The sequence below is a fragment of the Etheostoma cragini genome, chromosome 22, assembly GCF_013103735.1.
Source record: "Etheostoma cragini isolate CJK2018 chromosome 22, CSU_Ecrag_1.0, whole genome shotgun sequence".
In the NCBI taxonomy this organism is placed as follows: Eukaryota; Metazoa; Chordata; class Actinopteri; order Perciformes; family Percidae; genus Etheostoma; species Etheostoma cragini.
Genome location: NC_048428.1, coordinates 18,960,023 through 18,982,006, shown reverse-complemented (window position 1 = coordinate 18,982,006; position 21,984 = coordinate 18,960,023). Strand labels below are relative to the sequence as shown.

At 39.3% G+C, this 21,984-nt stretch overlaps 2 protein-coding genes across 3 annotated transcripts in view; both read right to left on the bottom strand.

Moving 5' to 3' along the window:
* adgrg2a (adhesion G protein-coupled receptor G2a) overlaps nt 1-6,652 on the bottom strand; it is a 14,026-nt gene extending 7,374 nt beyond the window's left edge. The window contains exons 1-6 of the mRNA XM_034862369.1: nt 6,624-6,652; nt 6,500-6,534; nt 5,683-5,810; nt 4,286-4,403; nt 3,327-3,565; nt 1,602-1,955 (exon numbers count right to left, since the gene is read on the bottom strand). Coding sequence (XP_034718260.1) covers nt 1,602-1,955; nt 3,327-3,565; nt 4,286-4,403; nt 5,683-5,797 — 826 coding nt within the window. The 5' untranslated portion in view covers nt 5,798-5,810; nt 6,500-6,534; nt 6,624-6,652. The remainder of the gene's footprint in view (nt 1-1,601; nt 1,956-3,326; nt 3,566-4,285; nt 4,404-5,682; nt 5,811-6,499; nt 6,535-6,623) is intronic.
* Nucleotides 6,653-6,757: 105 nt separating this feature from the next.
* Nucleotides 6,758-21,182, bottom strand: LOC117938042 (adhesion G-protein coupled receptor G4). 2 transcript variants are annotated; one of them, XM_034862370.1, is made up of 18 exons: nt 20,849-21,182; nt 18,137-18,234; nt 16,723-17,048; nt 15,811-16,072; nt 15,322-15,372; nt 14,957-14,998; nt 14,775-14,858; nt 13,590-13,907; nt 12,995-13,042; nt 12,839-12,912; nt 10,563-10,649; nt 10,421-10,458; nt 10,191-10,330; nt 8,716-8,827; nt 8,411-8,469; nt 8,240-8,287; nt 6,901-6,968; nt 6,758-6,813 (listed from the first exon to the last, which is right to left on the bottom strand). In XM_034862370.1, exons 1-18 carry the CDS (start codon nt 20,866-20,868, stop codon nt 6,769-6,771), a joined length of 1,920 nt encoding a protein of 639 aa, XP_034718261.1. In that variant the 5' UTR covers nt 20,869-21,182; the 3' UTR covers nt 6,758-6,768. The 2 variants fall into 2 exon arrangements, with proteins under 2 accessions (XP_034718261.1, XP_034718262.1); XM_034862371.1 differs by lacking the exon at nt 15,322-15,372.
* Nucleotides 21,183-21,984: the final 802 nt, after the last annotated feature.

Here is a 21,984-nt window from a genome sequence, read left to right as displayed (position 1 = left end):
CCAAGCACCTCCGTGACGCATTATCCAAAGATATAGTTACTCTGGATGGCATCACCCTTGCCTCCAGCACCACTGTGAAGAATCTTGGAGTCATATTTGATCAGGACCTATCCTTTAATTCCCACTTAAAGCAAATTTCAAGGATCGCCTTTTTTCATCTACGTAATATTGCAAAAATCAGGAATATCTTGTCTAAAAATGATGCAGAAAAACTACACCATGCATTTGTTACTTCTAGGTTGGATTACTGCAATTCTTTGTTATCAGGCTGCTCGGAAAAGTCCATAAGGACTCTTCAGCTGATCCAGAATGCTGCGGCACGTGTTCTGACGGGAACCAGGAAAAGAGATCACGTTTCTCCTGTTTTAGCTTTTCTGCATTGGCTTCCTGTAAAATTTAGAATAGAATTTAAAATCCTTCTTCTCACCTACAAAGCTCTTCATGGTCAGGCTCCATCTTATCTTAAAGAGCTCATAGTACCTTACAACCCTACAAGAGCACTACGCTCCCAGAATGCAGGGTTACTGGTGGTTCCTAGAGTCTCTAAAAGTAGAACGGGAGCTAGAGCGTTCAGGTTTCAGGCCCCTCTCCTGTGGAACCAGGTTCCAGTTTGGGTCCGGCAGGCAGACACCGTCTCCACATTTAAGAGTAGGCTTAAGACTTTCCTTTATAATAAAGCCTATAGTTAGGGCATATAATCAAATATTGTTGGGGAGTAGTAGTTAGTCACATAGTTGTCAGATTTATCTATTATATAGTCAAGAATATAATAAAACTAAAGGGAGACTTGGCATACAGCCCGATCCGGTTGGGGGAGAGTTCTAGCCCGACCGGGTTGGAGCTCTCTTTACCTTGTCTCTCTTGGTTTTGCTGTAATAATAGTTTTAGACAGCTGGGGACTTATTTTGATACACTAGTTAGGGCATAGAATTGAATATTGTTAGGGAGTAGTAGTTAGTAGGGACTTATTTTGATACACTGAGCTCCTCTCTCCTCTATCTTTCCATCTTTTCATTTATGTGCATCCATGTCCCAGAAATGCTTGTTACTAACCTAGCTCTGGGGAGTCATTCCCCGGAGTCCTTATGTTCTTTTTCCCCAGCATTTTCCCTTGGATCAGAGAGACTCCAAAATCAGGGTAGCAGCTGTTGCCTTGGTCCCGCTCCATGTTCTGAGATGCCATGTTCAACTGCTACACTGCAGTGCCCTGCTACGTCCTGCTACGTCCTGCTGTGCCTTGTAATGCCGCACAGCGCCCTGCTATGCCATGAACTACTACAAAATTCTAACCCCAACCGGCCCGTCAGACACCACCTACCAAGAGCCTGGGTCTGACCGAGGTTTCTGCCTAAAAGGAAGTTTTTCCTCGCCACTGTCGCACTGTTGCTTGCTCTGGAGGAAACTACTAGAACTGTTGGGTCCTTGTAAATTCTGGAGTGTGGTCTATCTGTATAGTGTCTTGAGATAACTCTTGTTATGAATTGATACTATAAATAAAATTGAATTGAATTGAATTTCAGCCAATTAGATCCACCTCACTGAAAAGCCTTAATTTGAGGTTTCAACCGAATTGTAAATGCTGAATTCTCAACTATACATACCGGGATTTGTGGTGGTTGCGCTGGGGATCGTGGTGGTTTGGAGAGTTGTTGTTGAAGAAGATGAGGTAACCTTTGCTGTAGTGGTGGTAGTCTGGGCAGGAAGTGTACCATGCAAAGTTGTTGTTGTAGTAGTTGTGGTGTAGGTTGTAATTGTCAAATTGCCTTCTGGTCCTTTGGTTGTCAGGTTGAAGTCAGTGGTTAAACTGCTAGCAGTTGAGCTCAGGTTAACGCTGATTCCTTCAGTTTGATTGAGATCGATGACGGTACCGACGACAGTGGCAGCTGTGGTGAAGTTGTTTTCTATGCTAGTTGTTGAGACGGTGTGATGTCCTGTCTGGTTGTTCAGTGGAGCAACTGTAGGTTTAGTGGTGTTGCCAACAACAGACGTCACAATGTCCGCAGTTGATTGTTGTGTGGTTGTTGTTGCATTGTTAGGAGTTTCATTAGCTTTTTTAGAAGTGGTAGACATTGTTGTGTGTTTATAAGGGACTGTTATGTGTTTATAAGGGACTGTTGTGTTTTGTTGTGTTTCCCTGATGGGTGCATTGGTTACGCTGTTTGTGGCTGTTTTGTCTTGAGAAACAGTAGTAGTGTTTATATTTAAAAGCAAAGTGACATTGTTCATTGTGAAATTGGGAGAAGCTGTAAATGTGCTTATTGTTGCGTTTGTTGCAATTGTACCATTGTGTAAGTTCATATTACTGTCAGCTGTGGTTATGTTGTACTCTGTTGTGTAATTGTTAAAGAGTGTTGTGTAATTCTTGGTTGCCAAAGTTACATTATACACTACTGTGTGATTGGGAGATGTGGTAAATGTGTTAACTGTTGTTTTAGTCATAAATGTACTGTTTTCTTTTCTGTTGCTGCTGGCTGATGTTACATTGTACTCCCGGGTGTGATTGGTAGAAGCTGTAAATCTGCCGGGTGTAGTTACATTGTACTCTGGTGTGTGATTGGTAGAAGGTGTAAATCTGCCGGGTGTAGTTACATTGTACTCTGGTGTGTGATTGGTAGAAGGTGTAAATCTGCCGGGTGTATTTACATTGTACTCTGGTGTGTGATTGGTAGAAGGTGTAAATTGGTCGGGTGTAGTTACATTGTATGCTGTGTTGCCATTCAGAGAAGGTGAAACTGTAGTTACATTATACAATGTTGTATCATTTGGAGAAGGTGTAAATGCACCGACTGTAGTTACATTGTCTGTTGTATTATCATTTGTAAATGGTTTAACCATAGTTACATTCTGCTTTGTTGTGTGATTGGCAGAATGCATAAATGTGTCAACACTAGTTGCATTGTACCTGGTGGTATCATTTGGAGAAGACCTAATTGTAGTTACATTGTATGCTGTTGTGTGATCGGTTCTAGGTGCAACTGTAGTTACATGGTACACTGTTGTGTGATTGTTAGAATGTATAACTGTGCCGACTGTTGTTAAGTTGTACTCTGCTGTGTGATTTGAAGACATTGTAGTTGTGTCAAGCTTTGAAACAATGGGAGCAGTAGTCATTTGTAATGTTGAGTTGACAGAGGATAATGTCCTGAAGGCTGTTGTGTTTTGGTAGGGTGCGGTTGCGTTTTGCAGTTGTGTATTTTCAGTGGGTGTCAACAATGTTGTGTTATTAGACAAAGTTGAGTTTTGTTCTATTGTACTGTTAGAGGCCGTCACAGTAAGGTTTTGTGAGCTGGTTTGGAAGACAGGCTGTGCTGTTAAGGACTGTGTACTGGTAATTGTTATGAGTGGAATAGTCATGTTAGGCTGAGCTGTTCCTTGTGAGTCATTTGTCTTTTGAACTGTTGCAGTATTTTGAGCCGCAGTAGTGTTGGTACCAGATGATGTTAAGGCTTTAGGAGTTGTAGTGCTGTTGGTCAGATTGGAAGGTTGCATCGTGCTTTGCTTGGTTGTTGAAGGCTCCGGAGGGCAGGGGTCAATCAGAAGTATAGCAAGGTTCTCATTTGCCTCACTAAAAAATTAACACATAGCAATATATTGTTTAATGACAATTGTACCAATGAATAATGATTAATAATAAATAATTCATCAATAATACGCTGAGAGTTAGATGAGCAGATTGATACTCCTCCAATGTCTGTATGCTAATTATGATGCCACAGCAGAAACAGAGGGAAACAGTGAGCCTGGTTCCATCCAAAGGTAACAAAATCTGACAATTAACACCTCTAAAGCTCACTAGTTAACTTGTCATAACACCAAACCAAATTGTTAAAATGACAATTACCCCATTTCCAGTCTTTGTGCTAAGCTAAGCTAACCATCTGCTGGTGATAACAAGTCATGTAGGATAGAGTAGTTTAATTCCTCGGTCAGTAAACAATAAAAAATACATATCCTTCTCATGCCCATGTACAGCCAATCAATTTGTCTGTGTTTAATAGTTGTTTTCTTGAGTTTATTTGTTGTTTGTGTTCATCTCTTAAAGAAAAACCCATTTAGATAATGCTGCTTCCAAGGTTAGGTAGCATCCATCTATCTTTGCATGCATTCTAGCAGCTACTTTGTTTTGTAATTTACATTTTCCTCAGCCTAATTCATGTAGAAACAGTTCAGCATGTATTTTCATGAATTTTCCAGAATGGCTTTGAACATCACCACAGACACTATTTGTATATGTTGTGCCCAACATGCCAAAAGCCACCACCATACAAATGTTTTATAGATTTACCATTTAAGCAGAGTGGGGTCAGGTTGGCACACATCGGAGGTCAGCAGGTCACTGTCAACCCAGGTGAGGTTGGCTAACAAAAGAGTACTGACAGCTGAACCAGGAGGACCACAAACCACTGAGGACACACAGAGCATCGTCAATAACACATTAGTCTATATACACAACGTTCCATTGGCGGGATTGCTCTGGTGCCGCCGCAAATTCCGCCAAGGTCCCTCTTTTTCGGCCAGATGTCGGTTCTTCCATTTTTTTTGTGTTGTAGTTCTAAATTCCAGTAGATTTATGAGGACTATGGTTAACTGCTCCTCATATCTCTGCAGGGTAAATCCGGACAGCTAGCTAGACTATCTGTCCAATCTCAGTTTTGGATTGCACGACTAAAACAACTTTTGAACGTACACATGTTCCAACAAAACAATTCCTTGTTAATGCTGTTTTGCAGAGGCAGCGTGGCTCTGTCCGACACTCAGCATTGCCCAACACAATTAGGATTTTTTTTTAAAGAAATGCCAATAAACCAGAGCACGTTGTTCTCCCATCTGAAAATGCTGTGTGGACTAGCCAGACCCTCCTCTGCAGCACTGTGGAGGAAGGTCTGACAATGCAAAACTAAAAATCCATTTACACAATAGATTTGTATAATGTCATGGCACAATACACCTATTGGTCCCCATGCTCATGTGGGTGTGGCTTACCTGCCTCACAGAGTTTACAACGCGGAAGTTAGTGAGACTTGAGTTGACAGTCAGTTTTGGAAGAGAGACCAATGCTTCTGAATCAAGTTGTGTTAATGTTTTGCCCGCATCTTACATGTCTATAAATGTAGACAACTGAGTATGAATGCTGATTAGCGCCAGACCAAGGAGTGACTGGCAGGCTAAAGGTAAAGATGCTAACGGGCTAACAAAACTCTGGAATCCCTAGACCATATGTGTCAAACTTAAGTGCCTCGGGACTAATCCGGCCCCTTGCAGATTTTGATCCGGGCCCGTATGTCAATTAAGATGATTAATAAATTTTGGTCCACCAAGTTTTTGTCACTTTTTTGGACGTTCTGTGATGGCTGAGGAACGTTTTTCGGACGTTATGTGGACCAAATCTTAAATGACTGAATGAATGAATAGAATATTCTAATAAAAAGGATTCACATCAACATCTGAGATTCTGACTACTAATTGACTGAACCCTGAGACCGGAGCAGGTTTTAGCTCCAACACTAGGTGGAGGGATTATATCTCCAACCTGACTGAGGATCCCCCAGTCGGAGCTGGTCAGTGTGGCTCGGGAATAGGGAAGTTTAGGTCCCAAGCTGGAGCTGCTGCCCAGCTTGCTGGATGGATGAATCTGTAAAAGAGGTTTCATAATAGGAAAAACACAAAAAGCTGCAGACTCACCCATGCGTGTAAGTGGCCTTTCACTTGTTATGCCACTGCTTTTGTTAATGACTTGTTGCAGAAGTTCATTTAGGGCGCAACTATTGACAGGTCCAGACATCTCCAGTATCACCATGCAGCTGTACAACCTAAAGACCAGCAGCAAAGGTGTTAAAGTGCCTATAGCATTTGGGGTGTTGTTTTGTGGCTCTGGTGATTCCACAAGCATACAAACTTGGAAAAAACCCATCCATGCTGTTTTCAGTGAGATACAGGGTTCTGAATGTCCTCTGCCTTCAGTCTCCAGGTGAGCTGATCAAAATCTGCACGGCTTTCTACATCACTAGCCGAGACGAGGTGGCGAACCTCAGCATGCTAGCGCTAGCATGCTAGCTTGTTCTCAATGGCAAAACACTGCTACAACACACACTAGTTCACCATAATCTACAAAAATAACTACTTCCACGTCCCTGTTCTGCAGTTATTTAACAAGTTAGCCCTCGTTTAGAAGAAGTCTCCCAGCTAATCCTGCCTTGTACTGACCAAAGTTGGTGAAAGAGTTATCTAACTACTGCGCATGTGCAACTCCCAACAAAGATACTAAAGATAGCTAGCTAAACAGACAAAGGGGGACAAAGATGATCTGCAGCAATGTGCAGTACAACTAAAATATGGTGTTTTTTGAAAATGAAACAAAGTAAACCTATTCTGGTACCATTTCAAAATGCAATTATGAACCTGAAAATGAGCATAATATCGGCGCTTTAAAACAATCCACGTCTGGAAATTGGCACAGGACTAATAAACACAACAGGACAACAAGAAGACACATATCTACCTTTGTGGTGTTCCATGACATTCCAGATGAAAATTCTGGATAAAGAAAATAATTAATGATGCTAGATCAATACGAGTAGATCAATGTAACATTAGCGTTAGTATCAAACTGTAGTAAGATTTACCTGGTAGAATTTTAAAATATCTTGGCACACTGACCTGCAAACAAAGATTTGACCACATTTGTGAATCATCACCACAAAATCCTCTTATAATCAGTATCAAGGTAAGGTATTTAGGAACTGTAAGTAATTCAAACTGGATAGAGACTTACCCTGACATTGGGTTACATGTGCGGGCTCCAAGTCCAGAGAGCTGTTAAATAGGGTTAGGAAGTCAGGACATAGCATATGTACTGTATAGAATAGGAAGTATAGTTCAATCATATTGAGCTGTACATACCAGTACTTTTAGGGAGTCAACATTAAAAGAGGCACTGTTAATATTGATTCTCATGGCAAAAAACTGGCCTAAAGAAGAAAAAAAAGTAAAAGTTGTCAGGGGAAAGTTTAGGACATAATTAAAAAAAAAATCTTCTGAGACATATATATATATATATATATATATATATATATATATATATATATATATATATATATATATATATATATATATATATATATATATATATATATATATATATATATATATATATATATATATATATATATATATATATATATATATATATATATGTTATACCATATATATATCATATATATCAGTTAAAGGAGTAGTTTAACATTTTTTGAAATACACATACATTTTTCTTTTTTTCTTACAGAGAAGATCAATACTACGCTCATGCCAGTCAATTAAATATTAAAGTGCTCATATTATGCTGTTTGGATTTTATATTTTTCCTTTACAGTGTTACATATATATCTTTTTTGTGCATGTTATAGGTTTACAAAATGAAAAAGCCCAAAGTTCACCCCAAAGGGAGTTATCCTCTCCCACAGAAAACACTGTTCACAAACTGCTCCAAACAGCTCTGTTGTAGTGCGTCACTTTGTAACACACGTTATAATGCTCACCTAGCTGCTAACATGACACGCCTACATACTCTGCAACTGACCAGCTAGCAGTGCTTACTAGGTACTGTGAATGTGCTACTCCCAATGAAGATGGAACAGAAGTGATATGTCTCACTCAGTAGCTAAAACAGAGAGCTCAACACACAGGGTGAAAAGAGGAGCAGCAGCAATGTGCAGTACAAATAAACCATGAAAACCTATTCTGGTACAACCTCTAAATACAATTATGATACGGTTAGCTTATAGACGGTTAGCTTATAGACTGTTTGCCACTTAGACAGTGGCAAACAGCTAGCCTGGCTCTGTACAAAAGTCTCCCAACAAGTAGCTCTAAAGATTACTATTTAATATTTTGTTGATTTATTCAGTACAAAAACAAACAATTGAGCTACTTCACCCTGATTCCAATCTTTGTGCTAAGTTAAACGTACCAACTGCTAGCTGTACCTTCATAATTAGCACACAAACATATGGTTGGTATCACGCTTCTCAGCTAACTCTCATAGGCCAATAAGAATACTTCCCAAAATCTCAAACTATTCTTGTAAAGTTTGAATAACATCCCATACAGGCAAAGTACACACTTATTCATCACATTTAGCAACTGTGTGTGAAGGGACATGAGCACATGAAAGAAATAATTGGAATTGCAGTTCAAACATATGCAGACAGGCAAAAAGACCATCTTCTGGTTGTTTACTTACTTGCAGAATTACAGAAAGCGGTGCAGTCACAAAAGCGAGGCACTTCACCTGATGCAAAACAAACACAGTTACAGCATCAGAAGCATTCTGGTAAATATAATGAAGGTTTTGACCTAGTTTTAAAATCTGATCTGAGGGATTGGATCACAAGTCTGTGTTTATGATACTTACTGCTGCAGGATTCTGTATTAGGTTGTGGAGCTGGGTTGGAGTTGGGCTGTATGAGGGAGCTAAGTGAACAAACACTGATAAGATTCAGAGTGTGCACATTTACGGAGCAGATCATATATATTTTATATCATATACTTTTAATCCAGTCTGCAGCCTGTCTTTATTTTGTTTCAACAAGGTCTCTTCTTCAACACAAATTCCTCCCTCGCTGAACAGAAACTTCCACTACAATATATATATATATATAAATATATATATAGTATATACATGCGCTCAATCAGAAAAACAATAAAGGTATTGCTCACCATGTAAGCTTGGAGTGATTGTTTGCCTGACAGATTTCTTCCAGGGAGGATGTGGATGTACACCGCACTAATCTGCCACTGGAGGGCTCCACATCACCACAAATATCTCGACCTGAAATGGACAAAGTCCACATGAGTAAGCTAATTATACTCTGTGTGTGTGTGTGTGTGTGTGTGTGTGCAAGCTTTATTGGGATTTATGTTAAGGGTAGGGTTAGGCTTTGTAGTTATGATTCATGGTTAGGGGCAAGGGAATGAATTATGTCAATAATGGCCCTCACGAGTAAAGAAACAAGCATGTTTTTGTTTTTTGCTCTAGTAGGCTACTTCCATCTTTGCAATGGCCAGCTTTTCTTCCCCTTGACAGTAAGGGTAAAGGCATTTTTTAGATTTAAGTCACACAGAAAGCCTGTTTAGTTCCCTTTCAAATGGTGTCACATTTGTAAGGAACATGTATTTGTGGGAGGAGCGGCAGAGCTGAGGATGTTGGTTGCGCCCATATGCAATTTGCCAAATCTTCTCTGCCAATGCCAAACAGCTATTGCCATTGAGTCGTTTGTTGTTTGGTGAAGCAAGACATATTGACAGTTTGACAATGTATTCCTTTCACAAACAGGTGTCTCAGTAGCGTGTGGAAGAACCATACACAGCCACAACAGCCTGGCACCTCCTCCTCATGCTGGTCACACACTGCTGTGGGATTGCATCCCACTCTTCAACCAGCATTTGTCTCAAGTCAGCCAACGTGGATGTGTTGGTCACTCTGGTACGAACAGCACAACCAAGCTGATGCCATAAGTGTTCAACGGGGTTGAGGTCAGGACTGCTGGCAGGCCATTCCATCCACTCCACTCCCACATGGACTGTGGAGATGTGGGATGGCCAATGGTTGCAGAATCAGGCAGCTGATTGTCAGGGGTCAGGAGCTCAAACCAAGAGTCAATAGCAACAGCAAAGAAAAGCTGTTTGGCACTGACCCACAGCCTCATCTCTGCTGCTCATCCCACAAATGCATGTTCCTCACAAATGTGGCACCATTTGAAAGGGAACTAAACAGGCTTTCCAACGGTATGAGATTTATTGCCATAAGCATTATTACCACAGACAAATAATCTATCAAACACAAATTACTTACTTACTTGTTGTGTTAAGTTTATTTCTGTAAACATTAAAACATGGCATAGCCTTAGATTGGCTAACTTATTTTTAAAACATATAATTTATTTCATGTTTTTCTTATGCAGTTTCATTTTTTTTACATCACCAACGTTTATAAATACAGGCTTAGCATTTGAACTATGACCAATTAAGATTCACACAACATGTGTAATTATATATTAGGAACTAATAGTAATATAATTGATAGGTTTAAAAAAAAAAAAAAGGACAAACTGAGACTTTCCGTAGTGTGTTGTGTTATTTTGTACGCATGAAGATCACTTAAAATGTAAATGGACTCATTGAAAAATACTCACCTACTCTCTCCACCTCTCCTATGATTTTAACTTGTATTTCTTGGTCTCCAGCTTGCTGCAGTGCAGAGACTCCGGCGCGCTGCAGTTCACACGCTGAGACAGCGTGGCTGAGCTGCAACACCATATCGCAGGTTGTTTGTCTGGAAACAAAGGAGTCACACCACTGTAAGATGGTGAAATCTGAAGTATAGGTAGGAGTGAACACAAAACACCTAGTGACATGCTGTTACCTTATGTTACTTTTTGCACTGCAGTTCACAAGTACTGCCTGCAAAGAGAGAGAGGGATAGAGAAAGAGATTGTAGTCGTCTGCCTAGATATTTTATTCTGAAAAGTGAAAGAGTTTCGTCTGTTTCTGAAAAAATGTCTGACCTGAAGTTGTCCGTCACCCTGACAGAAATCTATGAAGCCTGTTACTCCATGTGCTGCATTACTGTGGCAACTAAATACATTTGACACCTGAGTGGAAGATGGAGAGACAGAGGCAGAACACATGCTGAAACTGTGTGGGAGGTGACGGGAGTTAAACACACAGTTTAGGCATCAGGACAGTGACAAATATGTTGGCATTAGTTTGCATTAGAAGACATCCACATCAGATGAACTTTAGAAGAAAGTGTTGCCCTTTTTATACAGTTACCTGAATTTAGGACAAATCAAGTTAACTTAAAGCCACTTTGTGTTTATGTGATTATAATATCTTACAAATAATTCAGATGAGTTTTTGTTCATGTAAAAAAAAGAGACAAAACCAGGGGAAGTTGTTTGATTTGACTATTCATGAAAGTTATTGTCAGCTCGGATATGGTACACAGTTTGAAGAAGAGAATCCTAATGCATCAATTGTCAACAGGTGGTTTGTGAATTACAGCACTCTTTTCATAGGTCTAGATTTGCAGTAAATTGTGCATTGTGCTGCAGAGACGTCCCAGCCTATATATCCTATCCTACACACTACAAGAAAAATGAGAATAGTGATACAAATATAATCATATCCTTCAATATCGTGAATCATATTGCAATCGCAATTTCAGTCAAAATAATCAACATAATCAAGTATTTCATTCATTAAATATTTTTTTCAAGACAAACTTTTCATCTATTTTTTTATTTCTTGGCAGAAATGGACTTCCACAGTCATGGCATCACTGATCTTTAAAAACAAACACATAGGTGACTATGAATCTTTGTACTGAATTTAAAAAACGATTGTAAATTTGCAGCTATTTTAAAAATCACTTCATTGTTTTGAGTCATTTTGTAAGAGAAAAATGACATTTTCTGGTTCCAGCTTTTCCAGCGGGAGGTTTTGTTTAGTCATCTACAGTGGAAATCTGAGTGTGTTTGGGTTTTGACTATTGGTTGGACATGACAAGATGTTTGAAGATGTCATCTTAGGCTCTGATGAGCATTTTTCACTATTTCATTGCAATTTAATTGATTACCGGTAATCAAGAAAATAACTAATTAAAATCGCAATGTAAGTTTTCACCTCTAGTTTAGCCTAAAGTGCCTGTTTGGTAGAATTGTCTTTATTAAAGAATCATTGTGCATCTACTTTATCCTAAAACTGTGGGGGGAGTGTGTATAAAAAGGGGCTTTGAGTCCTATACATTTCCTCTTAGAAGGATCTTGACACCTTCAAACTCTTTTTAAAGCCTTAGTGCGAACGTCCGTTATATTCAAGCCATTGCCAAATGAGAAGTTATAAAGCTAAGTAAGACTGTTAATCAATCAATCAATCATCAAACATGTATTCATATAGCACTTTACAACAACTAGTAGGTAACAAATGATACAGTAAAAAGAATAAACATAGAAAACAGTCAAATCAGAAATGGGTACATAGAAACAACGAGGAGGAAATTGTACGTATTAAAAGCTATTCTAAACAAATAGGTTTTAGGTTTAAACCTAAAAAGAGTTACATCTGTAATAGTGCAAAGATCAGCTCCACAACTATCTCTCTCTCTGTAGTTTTCAGCATGGCTGTGTTGAGTCATCTGGTGACTTTCGTGCATAGAAAATCCAGTAAAGATAATGACATTTTCTGAAGAGTTCTTCTTTCTTTTCTTATCCTCCTTGTCTCCTTGGCTGCGTAGTAACTGCGTCGGGGAGGGGTGGGGGTGAAGCGAGATCAAGGTAGGCTTGTGATAGAATCTTGGTCATTACTTTGAATTCCTCATGGGGGAGACAGAAGCTGCGCACTATAGCTTTAAGGCTGAAAGTCAGTTGCCACAACCTCAAATCCATGGTTTCATTTTAAAGCCAATGGGCTGAAGTACAGAGTGAACAACACATACAAACACATAGGCCTACTGTGAAAAGGGATCTGATGCACCGTACAATTTATCTCTGGAAACTGAGAGATATATTGTAAACGTTACAGTGCCATTTTTCACACATCATCCAGGTTCATACGGCAATGAGTGTTTGACAGTCTAAATCTTAATTGTTCTCAAATGCAAGACAAGGTTGAAAAGTTCTGCTCTTACAAACTATTCCTGCGCCGGCATGACATGTTTGAGACACGTTGGCATTTAAAGCTATTACAGTAAATGCATGACACAATAAAGGAGTGGGAAACTAAAAGGTAGCCTAGATGAGATACTAAACAACGTGGGATGGGGAGAAATTGTCACTCTCACCAAGTTGTGGACATCTTGCTCAGTCTTGTTGTCGCCTTGGGCCGTCACACTTATGGGCATCCAAAAGTAAGCATCTGCAGAAAAAAATGAAGCTGTTCAGGTCACAAATAGGCCTAAATAAACACTCTGATCATACAAAAGGTGGATGTGTCTTACTGGTATTGGAACAGAGTTGGCTGGTGTCACAGTTTACTAATGGGAACCCTAAAAGAATAGTAAACACCATTAGGTTTAGGTATTGTTTCTTCCGTACATCAGTAACACAATGTTACACAGAGTTATAAATCTACACAAATACGCTGCACATGCCTCAGACTTAGACTAGGTTTAGACCCAGGCGTTTTTTTTTATAAACGGACATTTCAATCTCTCTGGGTTCAAAAATAACATTGTGTACACCTGTCAGTTTTCAGAAAAGTGTTCAGTTACACACACCCATGTATATATGATGTCAAGAGCATGCCAAACCCGTAGGTGGCAGTGTAACGAGAAGCTGAAGCCCACGTTAGCCAATCAGAATCCCCAAAAATAGCAAGAACATCAACAAATCACTTCCTCTCGCTTGTCTTCCTCACTTCCTCGGCTGCCTAAACCTCCATTTGTTTCAGTTTACATGCAAAAGATTTCCAAAAACACCAGTCTGGCCGGAGTTTTTAGAAAGACTCGTTTTCAGAGGCAAATTACATGTAAAGGAAAGGAAATGTCTTCTTTGTTTTTCAAAATAACCATGTGCGTGTAAACAGGGCCTAACCCGATGTGAGTGGTCCTCCAGGCGTGGATTGGTTGACAAGCAGAGATGTGATTAGAGAATTCTGGGTACTGGCTGACATCTGATGGGCCGAGCTGGCGCCAGTCACAGGAACGGTAGTGAAGGGCAAATCTGTGTTGGAAGCTGTGGTCTGGTTGACTGGGGTCAGTATGCTTAGTGGGATCCCATTTGGTGAGGGTGTAACATATGAATTCTGGAAGTTGGATGGCTTTGTTTCTGTGCTGTGATTGGCTGATGGCGTGACAGATGGAGGCTCTGTTTGAATGCTGTTGACTGTAGTGGTACCAGGGGGTGTTGAAACTGAAAGTAAAATACAGACAGCAGCCATATCTTAAATAACATTCAGGTATAATTGTTTCCAAAACACAATATGAAGAATTCCGGTTTTGACTTGGAATCATCCTTATATTTCTGTTGCTTTTTTATAATTTAATTTAATTTAATTTAATTTAATTTAATTTAATTTAATTTAATTTAATTTAATTTAATTTAATTTAAATTTATGGAGGGGGTGCCCAGGAGGTGAAGCGGCATCTCTCCAGCTACCAATCCACACTCCAGCAACCCTCCAGTTCCCAATCCAACTCCCTACGGACTGAGCTACTGCCACCCCATATGTAGTATAATTTAATGATATCAACAGAACTGATGGACAAAACTATAAAAATGTAGACTTTAATTGAAAGTATGTTTTGCTTTGTATCATTTACAGACATTATAATGTGCTAATAATTGATACAGGTGATGGCCAAAACATCACCATGCAGGGCAAAAATTGAACTTGTCCTTAAATCATTTACTAGCATTACTATATTGTAAGTATTACAATTGTACTGATATACTATATTGTATATCCTCGAAAGGAGTAAGCTGAGGTAGTTCGGGCATCTGGTAAGGATGCCTCCTGGGTGCCTCCCTAGGGAGGTGTTCCAGGCACGTCCAGCTGGGAGGAGGCCTCAGGGAAGACCCAGGACTAGGTGGAGAGATTGTATCTCCAACCTGGCCTGGGAACACCACGGGATCCCCCAGTTGGAGCTGGTTGATGTGGATGGATGGACTATGTTGTCATGTAATTGTCAGAAATGATAGACTTTTTCATCATTAACTGACATAACGTGATTCAGCCTCTACCGGACTTGGCACACAGTTGTTGTCAGCATCACTCACCTGTGGCCTTAGACATCTGGTTGCTCATGTGTGTGACGGGTGTAGCTATGACAGTACTCGAGGAAGTTGTTGTTGAAGGAACTTCTGATAAAAGAAAGGAGGATGTTAAGTCAATCAAAAAGAAGCCCTGTAATTGAGATTATTAAGGAGGTTATATAATTAGATATTATTGTCTTACTCACCAGGTGGAGGTGGGAATAACCGTCCAAATCCAGTTGGGAGTGCTGAAACAGTGAATCTAATTAAGGTTTTCCCTCCACACTCTGCATGAGTGTGGTCTACTTCTACTTTCAAATCTATCTATCTCTTGTTGTCTAGGTGTCCCTAACTAGAAAATACTAAATGAACATTTTAAAAGTGTGTTGTTTTGTTTGTTTTGTAACATGATCTGTTTTAAATTTGCTTTTGTTTTAAAAAACACTCTCGTGCACTCTCTCAAATGCACGATAAAAGTAATGTTTTCTCTTTTTGTGTACTTCACTCTGTTCTCTTGACATACAGGCATATTCAAATATACAGTAAGTGTGTCATTTTGTCAAGTACCCACCATCAGTTACGCTTCTGTAAGCACGTGCCCCACGTCTCAACTGTCTGCGGTCTACAAAGCACATGAAAACGTGCAACTTTTAACATCCAACATGCTCTAAAACATGCACAACTACTGTGTGTAGACAGAAAGTGTTAGAGATGAAGACACAAGTGAAGTGCCACGATTAAGTGGGACTTTCCGCATGCACTATTGTTGCTTGAAATTATTTAATTTGAAAAGACAAATTTAATGTTGAAATACTCAGTTAAATTCGTGAAGAAAAGAAGATGCATGCTGACTTCTACACAACAAATTAAAAAATGTACGGTGTTTTAGCTAGAATTAAAGGCTTTTACAATCACAATGAAGGGGACAGAAAAGATTACACTGCATTCTGTTACAAATGCAATTAGTCAGGAAAGTCATCTATGCACAAGATCCCAGCGTGAACAACATCCACAATTAGGATTAGTTGGGTAAAGACAAGCTTATGCATGTCTCTCTCACCGACACACAGGAGATTTGGGTCTCTCTGCCTGGCCCTGGGACTGGTCAAGCCCCAGGACTGAGCGTTCCAGCCAATCACAGTGCCGTCCTCACAGAGGCCATGGTTGCCCACGTCTGCCCACATGCGGAAAAGATACAACTCCACTTCCCCGAGCACGGCTCCAGGGGGTCGATCCCTGGGACGACAGCCCAGCCACAGGGAGCCGTTTGGGGGGATGGCCTGAGCGATCACTGTCCTCGCTGCCACCATTTTCCCATTAACCTGAAACATTTACACAGCCTGTTTCGCTAAAATCGCCAATAAAGATTTCAAAGGTTTGACTCCTGCTATGACTGGGACCCCACTACCACACGATTGATAGTTTTGGCCATAATTTCTACCAGTAATAATAAGATCACACTCTAATATCTGGAAGCAGAAGAGGTTCTGTCATAGCAGGAGAGTATCTTTTTTCACACACCTACAACCCTGCACGACCCAACCCATACCCTTCCATACCCCACCCTCAATGTGTGCTATTTGCAGGATAAATGTATTGGTGTGTAAACAATGTATTTTTAGCATACACTATTTGGCTTCGTTTTGTGTAAACCTCATGGCATGCTCAGTGGTGGAAAGTACTTTACATTTACACATCAATCCATCAGCAATAATAATCCATGTGATTAAATTTAAGGCTAATGTTCTGCAGTAACTACTTTTATTTTTGATACTTTAAGTACATTTTGCTAATAATACCTATGTGTTTTTTACCTCTGTAACATTTTCAATACAGGACTTTTACTTGTTATGAAGTATTTTCTTATTAATGTTTTGGTACTTTTACTTAAGTAAGGGATCATTTCTACTTTCTTCCTAATTTCTAATTCCTTCCTCCACCAATGAGTATACTGGTATACTACAGGTATTACCTCCAGGCTAAAGGAGTTGCGCGATACATCCCTCCTCAGACACACTCTATGCCATTGTGTTGGGGACAGCCGCATAGGAAATCTGTGTCGGACCCTTAGCAGCCACCCATACAGTGCCTCATCGTCTCCCTCCAGACCCAGCTCAGGTCCGGGTGCAAGGACCGAGCTGTAAGAGAACGCCACCCAAGCTCCGGGGACCACCACACGGATGTCAACACATAGAGTCATCTGAAGCAGCAGCGGCATGGTGGCGCTGTCCTGCAGGGTCCAGTGGTCCTCACAACCATTCAATACTGCCTTGGTGTCTCCCAGGAAATAGCCAAGTGCTGGAGAAGAAATTAAGTTTAAAAAAAAATAAATGGTGTCATTACACCACAGAGCTACACTGGAAGCAGAAATAGTGTAAATGGGGAAGTTCTATGAGAGCCAAATATCATTAAACATTGACATATTATAACCTCATGCTGATATGGAGAACGTGTTGGCAAACAGTTGCTTATTTACACAACTAGCAAATACGGCGCAACATCAGCATTTATTGTGTTTCTGGCCATTTGGCAAATAACCATCATAACCTTTATTTAAGAATCTTGGAAATCATTTTCAATGATTCCTAGGTACAAGACATAAAAACCATGAAACATGAAACAAGTAAATAATACTAAAAACTGAAAACAATCACACACAGAAGTGAAGTGAACTGAAATGTAAGTTCAATATTCAGTCTAGTTTTGCTTCAGTCTCAAACCACTTCGGTGGGAAATATCTGTTTCTTTAGCTGCTAAAAGGTCCACTATGTTAGCTAGCTAGCTAATGTTAGTTGCTTATTTTTTTGAAAAGTTATAAAATAATGGTGGTAATTCTCTGTGGGCTCATTAAGACCATTGCACATTTCATTTTAAACCTTTTCCTTCGATCCATTGTTAATATAAAACGATTGATTAATGCTACTTTAAAGAAAAGGGTTTAGTAAAGCCATCAATGTCAGCTAGCTAGTGTAGCTTTACGCTTCAACTGAATCCTGCTAATGCACAATGCTAAGCTAATAGCACAACCAACCCATTTTAGTTATTGAACAGTGATTCATTTGATAACATTGCCAAAATATTAAACGTCTTAACTAGTATTAAAACAATTCATCCCTGTTAGTTAGTGTTTAGCTGTAATTATTACTTCCATTACTGTTTTTGTGGGTGAAAGACCTCTTTAAAAGTCTAGACAGTGGTTTTGGACAAACATGCTGCTAATAAAGGAAATTGCTATCACTACTGTGAAGAACTGGCGAACAGACGTGTGCTGTTTCAAGTTAATAGCCTCATCCTCTGCAAAGAAATCCCCTTTCCCTTATTTAAAAAAAATATTTAAAACTCTCTATCTCCTTTCCTTTTTCTCTTTGTATGTAAATTAGGACTACCTTTGGTTGGATTGGCTGTCATCAGTGAAAGCCAGATTACAAGAAGGAAATGATGCGTCCATCTCCACCGTCCTTCAAAGCAAAAGCTGTGCATCCTCCTGAAACATAAGGTGACATAAAGTCAAAGAACAGCTTCCTCTTCTTTTGGTTTTCTATGAGTATATACCATTGCACTGGTTTGTGTCAGAGCTACTTCTCTATAATTTCTTAACTGATTTCCCAAACATTAAAATTCCATTTCAAGCGTTGTGCTATGTGAGCACAACTTCCTATATTTCTGAAACGTTCTTCAATTCCGTGCAGTCTGCTTCTAGATGTGGTCATGATCACAGTGTATCATAGTTTCAGTTGTGGAAACTACACCAAAATTGTCTTTTACAGCTGGTAAACTAAAACCATCTAACATTATGGGCTTTGTCTACGCTCACGGATTGACTGCAGGGCAGGGGTGGACACAGCAGATTGGGTTACACCCCACTGCATTCACAACTTCGTAAATTACAGCTTATTGTTGTATGTGGTGTCTTCATGTTGTTAATACACCTCATGTTATGCTTGTAAAATGGAGTATGTTCACTGCTCACTTTTAGCTCTGTTTTGGTCTGTAGCTCCTAAATGTTCCACTATGTTCTCCAGCTAGTTGCAAACTTTCTCTAATTGCCATTTAGTATTGGTAAGGAATTGAAACACTTCCGATTTGTGTCCTAAAAAAAAAACTGTGATTGTAAAAGAACTAAAATGTTAAAGTTAAGGGGGGCTACAGAGTTGATCCTACAGAGGATTACAAAAATTGTTGAGCTATTTCTTACAAGTGACTTTTAAATTACACATAATCTTTTGAGTGTTCATGTAAAAATATTCATAATCGCAGCTTTAATACTAGCCAAAATAAAGAGGTCATTTCCAAAGGCATCTTACCCTGGCTTTGTCACTATATATATTTAAGTAAGTCATCAGAACTCTGTGTAAATGCATCCCCATCCCTGCCAAAACAGGCATTTTACAAACAAAGCAAAATAAACTTCAGAATTCTACTAATAATCTTCAAAGCCTCACATGGCTTAATTCCTCGTTACATTTCTGATCTGTTGACTGAGTACTGTGTAGTTGGACCTCAATGAAAACCCATTTTGTCGGAGAGACGAAAATACATGACAAGGCATGACGATAAATTTACAAATGCTAATATATAAAGATACTAAGTCAAACTTTTGAATTAAGAAGCTCAATTCTTAAATCTTATGATAAAACATAAAACAATTATTAAGTAAAACATGTAATTTTTGTTGTATTTCTATTTCATTTTTGTTGTTGTTCTGGTGGTCTTGCTCGATGCCCTGCTCTGCCCTGCTGAGCCCCGCAACGCCCTGCTACCACTACTATGCCCCGCTACGTCCCGCCTCGCCCTGCTACGCCCTAAACTGCTACAACTGTTATTTCTAGTCATAATTCCAGTATCTTTATTGTTACTGTGAGGCAAGGTGGGCAAGGCAGCTTTATTTGTAAAAATATTCAAATAATAGGAGTTACACTGTTAGACTTTGGCGTAATTTCTACAGTTACTTACCACAAAATGCCTAGTAAAATACCATAATTTTCTCTTCCGGTCCATTACTGTAATAAACATTGCATTATGGGTAGGAACATTTAATTTACAGTGATTTACTGTATATTTTGAATTTGCGAATTTACAAGAAACATTAAAGTGCAGTTAAAACAGTCATAATAAAATACGATACAGTAAGATACATTTCTCAGTACTTTATTCTCATTCTTTCCTAATAAGCAAATATGGAAAAAACCAAGCAGCTATAACTCTCATGTACTCACAGTAATAGTTTTTTCTCTAACTGGCATTTCAGATGTAGAAGGAGTTGGCTCAGTGGGGATTATGAAAATGAGTTGCCTTGACTAAATGTAAATGACTAAATAGGCACACGTACAGTACATGTAAATGTTATTGTTACAATGTATGACTGTAATACAGGGAGTGCCTGCAAATACATAGAACCTTATCGAAAAATGTTGATCTATAGGGTTTGCCAGCTAAAGTAGGTAGCGTGAGTACGATGGTGTTAAATTATATGAACGGATACAATCTAATTATTACATTTTTTTCTTTTTTGTTCATCTGTTGATATATATAATTCTTCACTTCACCCCAGTGTTGCTTGGTTTGTTCCCACACTGGTATACATATATCTGAAAACCTTGATACATGATGGATATTAAGAGATTTAAGCTTTTAGTGAGAATACATTGTTTGCTCTGACCCCTGAGAACTGTCTATTCTCTGGGTAAAACAAGTTAAATTGTAATTTCCAAAATTCAAAGTGTACATGGCTGATGAAAGATACCTAAATGGTCTTATCACACATGTGAAACTACATGTCTATGTATCTGTAAGGATGTGAGTTATTATATGTTCTGTGTCAGAAAAAGAATCAGTTGCTTACCTTTACACTGTTGTGGTCATTCCGAATGTCAAGTTCCCACAGGCTGGCTTTATTCTTTGACTCCTATTGTTTTCTGTTCCTCTATTTCAAATACCAAACCCTTTTTGCATGCATAATCTACACGCTGTCAATATATTTTCCAGACAAAATATTCAAGTTATTATCAATTATTTATTTATAATTAATTATTATCTTCTCTGAGGTTTTGGTGTTCACATTTAGAAATTTGAGTGAAAGGAATCATTTATTTGCTTACCTGATGCTTTTCAAAAGCATCTGTAGAGTCTATGTAGGTTTAAGGATGTGAATACATGTACGTATTCCCATGTCTCTCCATGGTTCCCGTAATATCATTCATCCGTCAATCATGATCCAAAAACTGCCACCGTTGAAGTATCACAACTTGTGTTGCTTTCTCTTCTCTGCTCTTCTCTTTTCTTCTCTTCTTCTCTGTCGTCAGTTAGCGTCTCTCGTATCTCCAGTATCCACCTGTCTCTTACACAATAGCATCATCTGTGGCATTAGGTGTTTGTATGTGTGCGTGAGAGTTTCAAGGTGCGTTCAGGAAATCAGAATTTTTGAAATGCGAGAAAACAATGTTAAAGTGTCTGTCTGTCTGTCTGTCTGCCTGTCTGCCTGCCTGCCTTCTCTATCTCAGTATGACTGGAGGGCAGCAGCTGGTATTACAGGATGCAGGACCAGACAGTTCCTGGTCAGGGTATTAGCCTTTATCTGGCGTGTCTATCTGTGCGTGTGTGTGTGTGTGTGTGTGTGTGTGTTTGAGTGTTGTGGGCACCCACACACATTTATGAGTGTTGAATCAAAATATGAAAACAAGCAAAAATTACACAGCTGAAGTATAGAATGTTGGATTCAGGTTGACAAACTGGTCAGACATCTACCCTTGCTCTTTCTCTCCCTCTCTCTCACTCATACACACAGACACACACACACACACACGGCTGGGCTATGAATTTGAGAAATGGCATCTGAGGTGAGACATAAAAGGAATCAAAACAAGACAAGAGAAGCCTAAGGGCTCACACTGTCTTTACTTGTGTGTACTGTATGTGTGTGTGTGTGTGTGTGTGTGTGTCTGTGTGTGTGTGTGTGTTTGTGGTAAGGAGACCAGATAATTAAGAAGTTGACCATTGGCCACAAGGGGGCAATAAAGTCTAAAGCAATTTTCTTCCAATACAGATCAAGTGTCAGCCTTTGTTCATTTTTACTGAGGGGTAACAAAACAGTATCAGATCAGTGGAGCAGAGCAGAACTGCAGCACATTATTGCTCTTCTTCAGTGACACAGCACTTTTTAGGTGAGTTAGTTGTCAGTGTGTGTGTGTGTGTGTGTGTGTGTGTGTGTGTGTGTGTGTGTGTGTGTGTGTGTGTG

Excerpts from the sequence above, each read along its gene's own strand:
- LOC117938042 (XM_034862370.1), bottom strand. The coding sequence starts at position 20,868 with ATGCTTTTGAAAAGCATCAG. Across the intron at positions 17,049-18,136 it reads GACAGCCAATCCAACCAAAG|CACTTGGCTATTTCCTGGGA; the intron begins GTAGTCCTAATT and ends TTTCTTCTCCAG. Across the intron at positions 10,459-10,562 it reads AGGGTGACGGACAACTTCAG|GCAGTACTTGTGAACTGCAG; the intron begins GTCAGACATTTT and ends CTCTCTTTGCAG.